Source organism: Callithrix jacchus, chromosome 10 (assembly GCF_049354715.1).
Source record: "Callithrix jacchus isolate 240 chromosome 10, calJac240_pri, whole genome shotgun sequence".
NCBI classification, from domain to species: domain Eukaryota; kingdom Metazoa; phylum Chordata; class Mammalia; order Primates; family Cebidae; genus Callithrix; species Callithrix jacchus.
The window spans coordinates 127,103,279-127,115,657 of NC_133511.1; the positions used below are offsets into that span (position 1 = coordinate 127,103,279).

Here is a 12,379-nt window from a genome sequence, read left to right on the forward strand (position 1 = left end):
ATGGCCCCCACCCTCCCCTGCTTTTGAAAGGGGAAGCCCTTCCTTCACTCAGCCATGGCCCCCACCCTCCCCTGCTTTTGAAAGGGGAAGCCCTTCCTTCACTCAGCCATGGCCCCCACCCTCCCCTGCTTTTGAAAGGGGAAGCCCTTCCTTCACTCAGCCATGGCCCCCACCCTCCCCTGCTTTTGAAAGGAGAAGCCCTTCCTTGACTCAGCCATGGCCCCCACCCTCCCCTGCTTTTGAAAGGGGAAGCCCTTCCTTCACTCAGCCATGGCCCCCACCCTCCCCTGCTTTTGAAAGGGGAAGCCCTTCCTTCACTCAGCCATGGCCCCCACCCTCCCCTGCTTTTGAAAGGGGAAGCCCTTCCTTCACTCAGCCATGGCCCCCACCCTCCCCTGCTTTTGAAAGGGGAAGCCCTTCCTTCACTCAGCCATGGCCCCCACCCTCCCCTGCTTTTGAAAGGGGAAGCCCTTCCTTCACTCAGCCATGGCCCCCACCCTCCCCTGCTTTTGAAAGGGGAAGCCCTTCCTTCACTCAGCCATGGCCCCCACCCTCCCCTGCTTTTGAAAGGAGAAGCCCTTCCTTGACTCAGCCATGGCCCCCACCCTCCCCTGCTTGGGGTTCCTGCCCCCTAGAAGACAGCCTTACCCTGTCATCTCTCTGCTCACTCCCCTGGTAGGACAGCAGCCTGGCCCTCTCTTGCTCCTCACGCCCTAGCCCTGTCCCTACAGCAGGTCCAGGTATACAGTGGGTGCTCAGTGTGTGTTTGCTGACTGGATAGGCAAAGGCAGTCAGGGAGATTCCTGTAGAGGGTGTCCCAGCAGGCAGTGTCCTGGCCACCAAGGTCAACTTCTCTACAATGCCAGCTCCCAGGCTTCTTCCTGGTCTGTTTGAGGTGAGACCTGGCAGGCGGCATTTTTATTTATTTATTTATTTTGTTTTGAGATGAAGTCTCGCTCTGTCACCCAGGCTGGAGTGCAGTGGCACGATCTCAGCTCACTGCAACCTCCACCTCCCAGGTTCAAGCGATTCTCCTGCCTCAGCTTCCCGAGTAGCTGGGATTACAGGTGCCCACACACAGCTAATTTTTGTACTTTTAGTAGAGACAAGGGTTTACCATGTTGGTCAGGCTGGTCTCGAACTCCTGACCTCATGATCCACCCACCTCAGCTTCTCAAAGTGCTGGGATTACAGGCAGGAGCCACCATACCCAGCCAAGCAGGCCGCATTTTTAACGAAGGCCTAGGGGTAAGGGCACCTTCGAGGGCAGGGAGCGTTTCTGTTCCATTGCACTGCAGGTGCTGCCTGTGCCCACATGTTGGCCAAACTGTCCACATGTCACTCCTGGCTCCCAGACAACTGTGCAAGGAGCACCTTGCAGTTGACTCAGGCGGAGAGGACTCCTAAGCGTGGTGTTCTGCGGCTCCTCTGTTTTCTCCTGGAATGAAGTCCACGCTGAACCAGCGTCAGGCTGCTGGACAGGCGGGCGGCTCCCAGCTGTTTGACTCAGTGCTGGCCATGTGGCCAGGGGTCTGGGAGGTGACCCCACTCCCTGCAAGGCTGCTCCTTCCACAAAAAATCCTAGATCCCCAGAAAGCAGCTCAGCCACGAGACTGGCAGCCCCTTCTCAGGATTTATTTTCCGAGTGGCTGGACATTGCATCCTGAGTTCCTGATGGGATTTCTGGAGCAGGCACCTCCTCCCCACATACACAGGGAGTGGCTCACCAGGCCCCACCCTGCCCCCACCCACCAAGGCACATTTCTGCACCCACTGGGTTTCTCCCCATCCATTGGCTGCCAGTCTGTTCCTCCAAAGAAGGCCCAAGCCAGGGATGTGGATGGATAGGGAGAACAAGCCCATCTGGGGATGCCCCACCTCCCCACCTCCCCACCCCCCAACGCCCTCCCTCCCTAGAGCTAGCTCTAGCAGCGTCTCCAGCTCCCCGGTCATGCCCTTAGTGCCAGAGTAGGCAGTGCCACTCGGAAGTGGGGAAGCCCACCCTGGTTGGTGACCAACAGCCTCGGGCCTTGGCACAGCACACACCGCCCCACATAAGCAATGCTTCGTCCCCTCCAGGGACCTTGGGCGGGACCAGAGGCCTTCCACTCAACAAGCGAGACAGCCCAGGGAGAGAATTTGCAGGGCAACCCCACGGCCCATCCCACATGCTAACAATGCCCACACTCAGCCCGCCAAGCACACGGTGACATTCTGCTGGCTTCCTTGTTTACCGCCTGGCACCAAACGCCCTTGGACTGGGTCCTACTGTGCAGTTCCTGAACCAGCTTTCCTATTCAGTTCCCCTTAGCAACCTTTTCCTGACCTTCTCCTAGGAACCCAGCCCCATGCTGGATGCCTCATCCAAAGCCCGAGAAACCCCAGAGCTGGCTCCTGGATGGGGCAATCGATCCTCAGAGGGAGGGCCACAGGACAGAGGCGAGGGACTGCCCTGGGCAGTGGGTCCCCGTCCAGATCTAGAAGGCCCGATGCCAGGGGAAGTTTGGGGCTCTGGAAGATACTGGCAGGTCCCCCGGGTCCCAGGAAGCCCCCATGATGGAAGCAGCAGGGCCACTGCCATGTCCCTTCCCAGCACCGGCAAGGGGATGACCTCAGGCTAGACCTTTGAGCTCACAATGGTCCTTTTCCTATTGGTAATTTTTAAAATTTGACGTAGGCCGGCAAGCTGGCTCACGCCTGTAATCCCAGCACTTTGAATGATCACTGAGCTCAGGAGTTTAAGACCAGCCCGGGCAGCATAGCAAAACCCCAGCTCCACAAAACAGACAGAAGTTAGGCGGTCATATGGTGCCTGCCTGGGGTCCCAGCTACTCGGGAGGCCGAGGTAGGAGGAGTCACTGCGCCTGGGAGGTTGAGGCCGCAGTGAGCCGTGATTGTCCCACTGCACTCCAGCCTGGGTGACAGAGCGAGATTAGCCATAGATAAGGGAGCATTCCCATTATTCAAGAGTCTAACACTGAGATTCAGAGCAAAATTTGGAATTCTGCCTTGGGCCCACTCCTGGCCTGGAGGTCACCCAGGGCCATGGAGGGTCCATCCCAAGAGGTCCTCTCATGCATCTGCAGGTGGGGGCCATGCAGGTGGGCTCACTGGAGGTGGGGCCACCGCCAGGCCTGTGCAGCTCAGTGCACGGGGCAGTGGTTGTGGCTCACGGGGCAGTGGCTGTGGCGCACAGGGCACTGACTGGCACTGGGCCCTCTTTGCAGTCATCCAGTTTGGCTTTGTCACCCTGTTTGTCGCCTCCTTCCCCCTGGCCCCGCTGTTTGCACTGCTCAACAACATCATTGAGATCCGCCTGGATGCCAAAAAGTTTGTCACCGAGCTCCGAAGGCCAGTGGCAGTCAGAGCCAAAGACATCGGTGAGTGACCCCGTGGGCTGGGGGGACCCGTTCCAAGTGTGTGCTGGGTTTGGGGAGGGGGGTGCTGCTCTTCAGAAGCTAGAGCCAGAGCTGGCCAGGTGTCCCCACTGGGGCTCTTCACTTAGCCTTTCACAGGTAGAGCCTGGGGGCAGGTGACGCAAGACCTGGAGGTCCCCACCCTCCCCTCCCAAGATTCATTGGTCACAGAGGCCGTTTGCAAAGAGTGAGTCCCAGACATCTGAATGTCTCAACAGCCTGCTGCTTTAGGAGGTGCAAGAGACACATTTCCTCTCCAATGGCTGACAGCACCCACCTCTAGCACTTGTGAGACCCCAGTGCCAGGGCGAGAGCAAGGGGAAAGCAGTATTAGCCGTTCAGCAAGTGCCCACCTATGTTGCATGTCATGGCCTCATTTAATGTTCACAAAAGAGAAAAGGAAGGGCTGGGTGCAGTGGCACGAGCCTGTAGTCCCAGCTACTTGGGAGGCTGAGGCTGGAGGATCGCTTGAGCCAGGAGTTCTGGGCTGTAGTGCGCTGTGCGGATCGGGTGTCCGCACTAAGTTTGGCATCAATATGGGGACCTCCCGGGAGGGGGGACCACCAGGTTGCCTAAGGAGGGGTGAGCCGGCCCAGGTCAGAAATGGAGCAGGTCAAAATTCCCGTGCTGATCAGTAGTGGGATCGCGTCTGTGAACAGCCACTGCACTCCAGCCTGGACAACATAAAGACCCCGTCTCTAAAAAAAAAGAGAGAGAGAGAGAGAAAAGGAAGGAAGGAGCCCCCGTCCGTAGACAGGGGAGAGCAGTCCAGGTCATCACACGGCTTGCCTTGGGGATCAAAGCCAAGACGCGGCCCCACTCCAGCTCGCTGACCCAGTCACTCAGCCACCTCGATCGTGCAGAGGAGAGGAGTGGGGTTGAGAGAGCCTGTATTTAAGGGCAGCGGAAAGGATAACTTTGGGCTGAGCACAGTGGCTCGCTCCTATAATCTCACTGCTTTGGGAGGCCAAGGAGGATGGATAGCTTGGGCTCAGGAGTTCAAGACCAGCCTTGGCAACATGGGAAAACCCTGTTTCTACGAAAAATACAAAAATTAGCCAGGCATGATGATGCATGCCTGTAGTCCCAGCTACTCAGGAGGCTGAGGTGGAAGATCAGTGAGCCCAGGAGGGTTGTGGCTGCAGTGAGCCGTGCCCACGACTGGGCAACAGAGTGAGACCCTGTCCCCAAAAACATAAGTAAAATTAGCTGGATGTGGTGGCGCAGACCTGTGGTCTCAGCTACTTGGGAGGCTGAGGCAAGAGGATTGTGTGAGCCCAGGAAGTGAAGGCTGCAGTGAGCTGTGATTGTGCCATTGCACTCCAGCCGGTGCAAAACAGAGAGACCTTGAAAAACAAGAAAGAAAAGAAGGGAGGGAGGGAGGGAGGGAGGGAAGGAAAAGAAAAATAATAACTTTGTAATAGTCAGAGATATCAAAAACACAGCAGACTTCCTTGTGAGTTAGAGAGCTCCCTGTTACCAGAGGCATTTAAGCAGAGACAGGGTGACACTGTGTCCCGGAGGGTGAGGGACATGGGAGCCCCACGCAGGCCTCCACCAGAGCCAGCCCTCATAGGAAGGGTGAGCCTATCTTAATCTATAGTAGGACCCAATTTTCAGGGTGAAAACAAAATTACAAAAACACATGCATTTTCTCACATTTCACACAGTTTTCGTTGGAATAGCACCTTTGTCCTGATTATTGGAATAAACAAAAGGTCGAATTATGCACTGGGGATTTCACCTTGCGGAAATAAAGATTCCACACCTGCGTGATAGGACAATTTTGGGTAGGGCTTCTATAGGCCAAACATCATCTTACAAAAATGTGGGAAGCTGGAGGGGCACAGTGGCTCACGCCTGTCATCCCAGCACTTTGTCAGGGGCTGAGGTGGGTGGATCACCTGAGGTCAGGAGTTCGAGACCAGCCCGGCCAACGTGGAGAAACCCGTCTCTACTAAAAATACAAAATTAACCAGGTGTGGTGGCAGGCTCCTGTAATCCCAGCTACTCATGAGGCTGAGAGGGGAGAATTGCTTGAACCCGGGAAGCGGAGGTTGCAGTGAGCCACGATCGCACCATTGCACTTCAGCCTGGGCAACAGAGCAAGACTCCATCTCAAGGAAAAAAAAAAACAGTGTAAAAGGCCATTTTTAGCTGGTGGTACAGGCAAGAAAGAAGCCACCGAAAAACGGGTCACCATGGCCATCTTTGCACATCCGCTCTCAAGAGCCAGGTGAGCCTGCACGCCGGCTGTCGTGGGCATAGTGCTACTTTGAAGATCAGTGCCGCAGAGCCACCTCCAACATTAACTTTTCTCGGAACCTCAGCATGCTGTGTCCTCCAGAGAACCCTGGAGGAAGCCTGGGTAAATCCTCCCCAGTCCCACTTTCCCCATGGGAGACCGAGGCTCAGGTGGTAACAGAGCCGAAACCAGAGAGCTCAAGCCCTGGACCTCCTGCATGCATAGAGTTTGCCTCTGAAAACCTCACCCTGCACACCAAAGACCCCGAAAGGGGAGCCCTGGGACAGCTCTCCAGGTGTGCCCTGCAGTCCTCGGAAATTCTGCAGCTCTCTGTCCCATGGCAGTAAAGAACAGAATGGCGGGCCGGGTGCAGTGGCTCATGCCTACAATCCCAGCACTTTGGGAGGCCGAGGTGGATGAATCACAAGGTCAGGAGTTTGAGTCTGAGACCATCCTGATCAACATGGTGAAACCCCGTCTCTACCAAAAATACAAAAATTAGCTGGGCATGGTGGCGCACGCCTGTAGTCCCAGCTACTCAGGAGGCTGAGGCAGGAGAATTGCTTGAACCCGGGAGGTGGAGGTTGCAGTGAGCCAAGATCACCCGACTGCAAGCCAGCCTGGGTAACAAGAGCAAGACTGATTCAAGAAAAAAGAAAGAAAAGGGTGCCATCCCATTCCAGTTGGTATAGCTGAACCAGAGAAAAGAAGAGTGGGACCCACACTGAGTCCTCACAAAGGCCGGAAGCTCGGGCACCTGACAGTGCCCCCCACCCCCGCCACCTGCCACATCATGATGGCCGTGTGTTTGATCTGACCCTCTGTTTCCAGAAGCTCTGGCTGTCCCCAGATGGTAGCTGGCTAAAGCTTGCAAACCCACCCGGTGAAAGAGCAGCAGCTGAGTGGCCCTGGCTTCCTGCAGCCCCTCTGCAGGCACTGGCGTCCCCACCAGCACACGTGCCTCTTTGGACTCTTTGCCCCTGGCTCGCTTTTGCCCTGTTCTTACGGATCAGCCACTCACTTCCTGGTTCCTGTCCGCTCGGTTGAAGGCATAATCTGCCGTGCTTTCACGCCTCTGCTTATGGGTTCCTTTACCGTAACCTTTCCCTGAAGAGGCTTTTGTATTCCATCTGTGATCCGTGCAGGGGCCCCAGGCAAGCTCCTTGAGAGGACAGAGGGCCCCTGTGGCCCTTGTGACCTGGGGCCCTGGGGCCCTGGGTGACTGGGAGAAGCCGTGTCACAAAGCGCAGGTGCCTTGATCAACCCGCAGTCCAGCAGGTCACAGCAGGGACCCAGCCCATGCGTGGGAATCCGCTCCAGCTCTGGCTTCGACTTCCTGTTCTCCTCCTGGTTCTTCAGAGCCTGGCAGTGGGAAAGCGCAGCCTGCATTCCGCTCCCGGGCACTGCGTGTGGGCAGGAGTGGTGGCCTCGCCAAGCACCTGGCTTTATGCAAGTACCTCCCTGTTCTGTTCTGGGAAATGGGGCTTAGAGCCCTCTAGAGTGGGAAAAATTCCTAGGGAAAGAAACCAAGGAATGTACTTGGGGAAGTAAAAATGAGGCAGTTTTTCCCAACAGGACTTTCGTAAAAGAAGCCCATCCAAAGAGTTTCCAAAAGCACAGCATCCCCTTTTACTGATGGATGACAAGAGCCAAACTCTGTAAACTATTTGAAGAGATTACTCTGAGCCAAATCTGAGTGACCATGGCCCATGACACAGCCCTCAGGGGTCCTGAGAACGTGGGCCCAAGGTGGTCAGGGCACAGCTCGGTTTTATACATTTTAGGGAGACAGGAAACATCAATCAGATGCATCTAAGCTACACATTGGTTTGGTCCAGAACGGCGGGACAGGGTGGGGTCCCTTCCAGGTTATAGGTAAATTTTTTTTTTTTTGAGATGGAGTTTTGTTCTTGTAAGTCAGGCTGGAGTGCAATGGCAAGACGCAACCTCCGCCTCCTGGGTTCAAGCAATTCTCCTGCCTCAGCCTCCGGAGTAGCTGGGATTATAGTCATGTACCACCACACTTGGCTAATTTTGTACTTTTAGTAGAGACAGGGTTTTACCATGTTGGCCAGTCTGGTCTCAAACTCCTGGCCTCAGGTGATCCTCCCGCCTCAGCCTCCCAACGTGCTGGGATTACAGTTGTGAGCCACTGCACCAGGCCTATTTAAAAAATTTCTGTTGTCAGTTGCCTGAGTTACTATCAATAGAAAGGAAAGCATGGGTTATGATAGGGGTTGTGGAAACCAAGGGTTTTTGTTGTTGTTTTTTTTTGAGACGGAGTTTCGCTCTTGTTACCCAGGCTGGAGTGCAATGGCGCGATCTCAGCTCACCGCAACCTCCGCCTCCTGGGTTTAGGCAATTCCCCTGCCTCAGCCTCCTGTGTAGCTGGGATTACAGGCACGTGCCACCGTGCCCAGCTAATTTTTTGTATTTTTAGTAGAGATGGGGTTTCACCATGTTGACCAGGATGGTCTCGATCTCTTGACCTCGTGATCCGCCTGCCTCGGCCCCCCAAAGTGCTGGGATTACAGGTGTGAGCCAGCGCGCCCTGCCGGAAACCAAGGTTTTATGACACAGATGAAGCCTCCAGGTATCAGGCTTCAAAGAGAGAGGCTGTCAGTGTTTAGCAGACTGAAGGTCTGTGTTGATGTTCATGCTGGTTGGCTTTTCCTGAATTCCAGAAGGGAGGAGGAGATAATGAGGCCTGTCCGACCCCCTCACTCCCCACAGCCCGTCACAGCCTGAACCAGTCTTCAAGGCTAACTTGGGGGTGCCCTGGCAGAGATGATGGATTCCATTCAGATGGTTGGGGGAGCTTAGAATTTTATTTTTGGTTTACAGAGCTCCTCGGAGCAGTGAGTCTCACCCTGGAGTGTGCGTCAGAATAACTCGGGGTGCCCAGCCCCACCCCAGGAGAGGTAGATTCCGTGGGCTGGGGCTGGGGTCCCAGTTCTTCATTTCTCAAACACACCCTGCGGATGTGCAGGGCCACACAGAGAGCTGTCTGCCTGGACATAGATATCCCCCGGACCCGTCACGACAGGCTCCATCCCGGCCCCCAAGGTGGGAAGACCCCGCTCCCAGCTCCATCTCATCCCGCCTCACCCCTCCCATTCCCTGTGGTCTCTCTGGGCCTGTTGGGTTGTTACCTGGGCAGACCTCCTTGCCTGCCTGAGTCCTGCCCTTCTACGGCCCCGAGCTCAGGAGCCACCTCTCTCGATACCCCCACACCCAAAGACCTCAGCCCCCACCCCAGGCCCACCACACCTCAGCACCCCGCCTGGGAGGCCTCAAACTCAGAGTGTCAGGGCCACGCGGGCTGCACACACAGGTGAGACTAAGGCCTGGGACAGTTCTTCATGGCTGCAGACCAGTGTTCTTGTTCCCACATTTCTTGAAACGTTCGACTCTCTAGTGGGGTCTGGGTTTGGATGCTAAGGCAGTCATAACGGGCCCTCTGGTGACAGTGACAGAGGTCGCTAGGAGGCCCCTGCAGACAGCAGAGCTGCGGTGCACGGCTCGGCCTGCAGGGGGCGCCCCTGGGCACCACAGCCAGTTGCCAAGAAGACTCACCAGCCAGCCAGGGCCAGGGCCAAGGAGAGCCTCGGAATGTTTTTTTCTTTTCGACAGAGTCTCTCTCTTTTGCCCAGGCTGAAGTGCAATGGTGTGATCTCAGCTCACTGCAACCTCCGCCTCCCAGGTTCAAGCGATTCTCCTGTCTCAGCCTCCCGAGTAGCTGGGACTACAGGCATGTGCCACCACGCCCGGCTAATTTTTGTATTGTTAGTAGAGAAGGGATTTTGCCATGTTGGTCAGGCTGGTCTCGAACTCCTGACCGCAGGTGATCCACCAGCCTCAGCCTCCCAAAGTGCTGGGATTACAGGCATGAGCCACTGTGCCCAGCCTCAATTTTTTAAAATACATTTTCCCAGTTTATAAGCAACAGTCTGTATTTTTGATACAGTAGGCAAGCACAACAAAATGGCCATCCAGCCTCAACGGGGCCTGCCTGGACCGCTTTGCAGCCTCTGCTCCGGCACCAGAGTCCACTTGGAAAGGGCTTCCTGGGCTCGTGCAGTCACTCAGCAAACATTTACCCAGCAGCACCCACCCCATGTGCCAGACCCCGAGCTAGACACAGAAGCTGCAAGGATGTGCAACTCGCAGCCTCCCCGGAGCTCTGAGTCGGGCCCTCGGCCCCGACACCCGGCCAGGAGGAGCTGGGCGGGAAGCGTTTCCACTCCCGAGGGAGTGCTTCACTGCTGACTTTGTAGGGTGGTGCCATCCAACCCTCACTCACCTGCTTTCCCAGCTGCTTTCTTCAGGATGGGGTGGCCCTAGGGCCGCTAGTGTGCAGAGCCCATGTGACTGCCCCACCACCCGCTCCAGCAGAAAAATAAAGTCAGGAACACTGCACTCATGTGAAAGACCACACAGAGCTACAGTAAACTCCTCGTCTGGGATTAGACGATGGCCCCTATGACCTGAGGACAGGAGACAGGTGGCAGGGGGGTGTGACTGTCACTTCTCAAGTTGCCCACCAGCAATGGGTTGCAGTGGGTATTCTCTCTTTTCTTGAGACAGATCCTTGCTCTGTCACACAGGCTGGAATGCAGTGGCGTGATCTAGGCTCACCACAACCTCTGTCTCCCTGGCTCAAGCGATTCTCATGCCTCAGCCTCCCGAGTAGCTGGGATTACAGGCGCGCGCTACCACGCCCGGCTAATTTTTGTATTTTTAGTAGAGATAGAGTTTTGTCATGTTGGCCAGGCTGGTCTCAAACTCCTGGCCTCAAGTCATCTGCCCACTTCAGCCTCCCAGAATGCGAGGATTACAGGCATGGGCCACCACAGCCAGCCTGCAGTGGGGATTTCTGATTGATGATGATCGTGACTGTGGTCTCATTGAACTGGCACTGGCTGGGGCCAGAGGGTGAGAGACCTTGCTTGGGAGATTTCACCTGAGCCTGTGGTTTCTAGCTCTGGGCCACACAGGGGGCCTGAACTCTTGCTGCCTTTGCAGGCCACCAGCATGCACCCCAAAAACAGGGACTAGGAAACTCCCCTCCGCTACTAGGGCAGAAGGACTATGTAAGCTCTCCCTGCAGCCCCTTGCACAGATAGAAAGTCCACCTGCCCCATCCTGGCCGTTTCTGATGAGTGCTGGGTATCGCCCATCACAGAGCCAGCCCAGAGCAAGGAGAGCAGGCCCAGGACAGGCTCCCCACCCGACACTGCATGCAGCAGTGCTGGGCATGGGAGGGTGCAATCAGGGTGGGCAGGGTCAGCCCAGGACACGGGACCATTTCCAGAATTGCAACACTGAGGCCCTGCTTCCTGGGCCATCGAGGCTTCTTTTCTGGGCCCTGCTAGTTCTCGTGGCTGCTGGGAAGATGGATGGAGAGGCCACGAGGCCCGGCGCTGTGTGATGTTCATCTGTCCTGTTCATCTGTGATGTGGTGCAACCCTGTGTCTTGGAGTTAAGACAACAAGGAGGTGTCCAGACGGGGAACGGCTTGACCTGCACTGCTGTGGACTCAGTGCCACCAGCCAGGGGCCTGGCCCTGTTCTTCAACTTCAAAACCATGTCTGGTCTCACCCTAAATACGGGGATCCTCTGGCAGAGCTTTAGGACCCCCACCCCAATTGAATCTTTGACACTTTAGAGGAAAAAAAAAAAGGTTTCATCTAAGCCAATTAGTATTTAAACAGGTTCCTGGGGATCTGCAGTACCCCTCGGGGACCAGCTGTTTTTAAGCCCCTCTTTAGAAGCTGGTGAGCTTGTCAGAAAGGGCTGGCACATGCCAGGCCCTGGCACTGACCCGGCTTCCTCAGGACCTCATCAGATGATCCTGGTTGCCGTCAGCTTCTGACTGCTGTGAGGTGGAACAAGCCTGGCCCCTGAAAGGGTGGTCCTCTCAGGCTGCTGCCTGGTAGCTGCAGGGACTGAGAGTCTAGGGCACCTTACAACTGTGACTTCTTCTTCCCACAGGAATCTGGTACAATATCCTCAGAGGCATTGGGAAGCTTGCTGTGATTATCAATGTAAGTGACATCAGGGACCTCTTCGGAACGAAAGTCCTGGCTCAACCCCCAGGCGGCCGCGGGCCCCTTAGAGAAGAAGCTGGGCATAGACCTTCCACCTCCAGCCACAGTTCGGCCGCAGGGTGCCTCGATTCTCTGGTTATAAATGTCCCTTCACCACATGGAGTCGGGAGGGTGGGCCCTGAGGAGGCATCACAAATTTTCTTCAACCTTTTTTCTGCAAGTTTTTAATTTTTAAAATTTTTTTTCTGAGACAGCGTCTCACTCTGTGGTCCAGGCTGCAGCGCAGTGGCGACATCTCGGCTCACTGCAACCTCCGCCTCCCAAGTAGCTGGGATTACAGGCCCACACCACCTCGCCCAGCTAATTTTTGTATTTTTAGCAGAGACAGGGTTTTGACATGTTGGCCAAGCTGGTCTCGAACTGACCTCAGGGGGTCTGCCTTCGGCCTCCCCCACAAAGTGCTGGGACAACAGGCATGAGCCACTGCACCCAGCCTTTCTGCAAGCTTTGAGCATAATTATTTACCATGCCCACCTTGGCCCCTAAGTCCACTGGGAATAAACAAGAGGCAGAGATACGAAGGAAGAGATTCCTCACTGGAAATCTTTCTGTTCTCTTATTTAAAGAAAACAAAGTTGATTTTTCTCCTTAATCGAAAACGTATGACT

At 55.6% G+C, this 12,379-nt stretch overlaps 1 protein-coding gene across 7 annotated transcripts in view; it reads left to right on the forward strand.

The window, feature by feature from the left end:
- ANO1 (anoctamin 1) overlaps window positions 1-12,379 on the forward strand; it is a 202,224-nt gene that overhangs the window by 180,135 nt on the left and 9,710 nt on the right. For all 7 annotated transcript variants that reach the window (XM_035263624.3, XM_035263628.3, XM_035263627.3 and 4 more), the window contains 2 exons: window positions 3,228-3,380; window positions 11,656-11,708. In XM_035263624.3, the coding sequence (XP_035119515.1) occupies window positions 3,228-3,380; window positions 11,656-11,708 (206 nt within the window). The remainder of the gene's footprint in view (window positions 1-3,227; window positions 3,381-11,655; window positions 11,709-12,379) is intronic.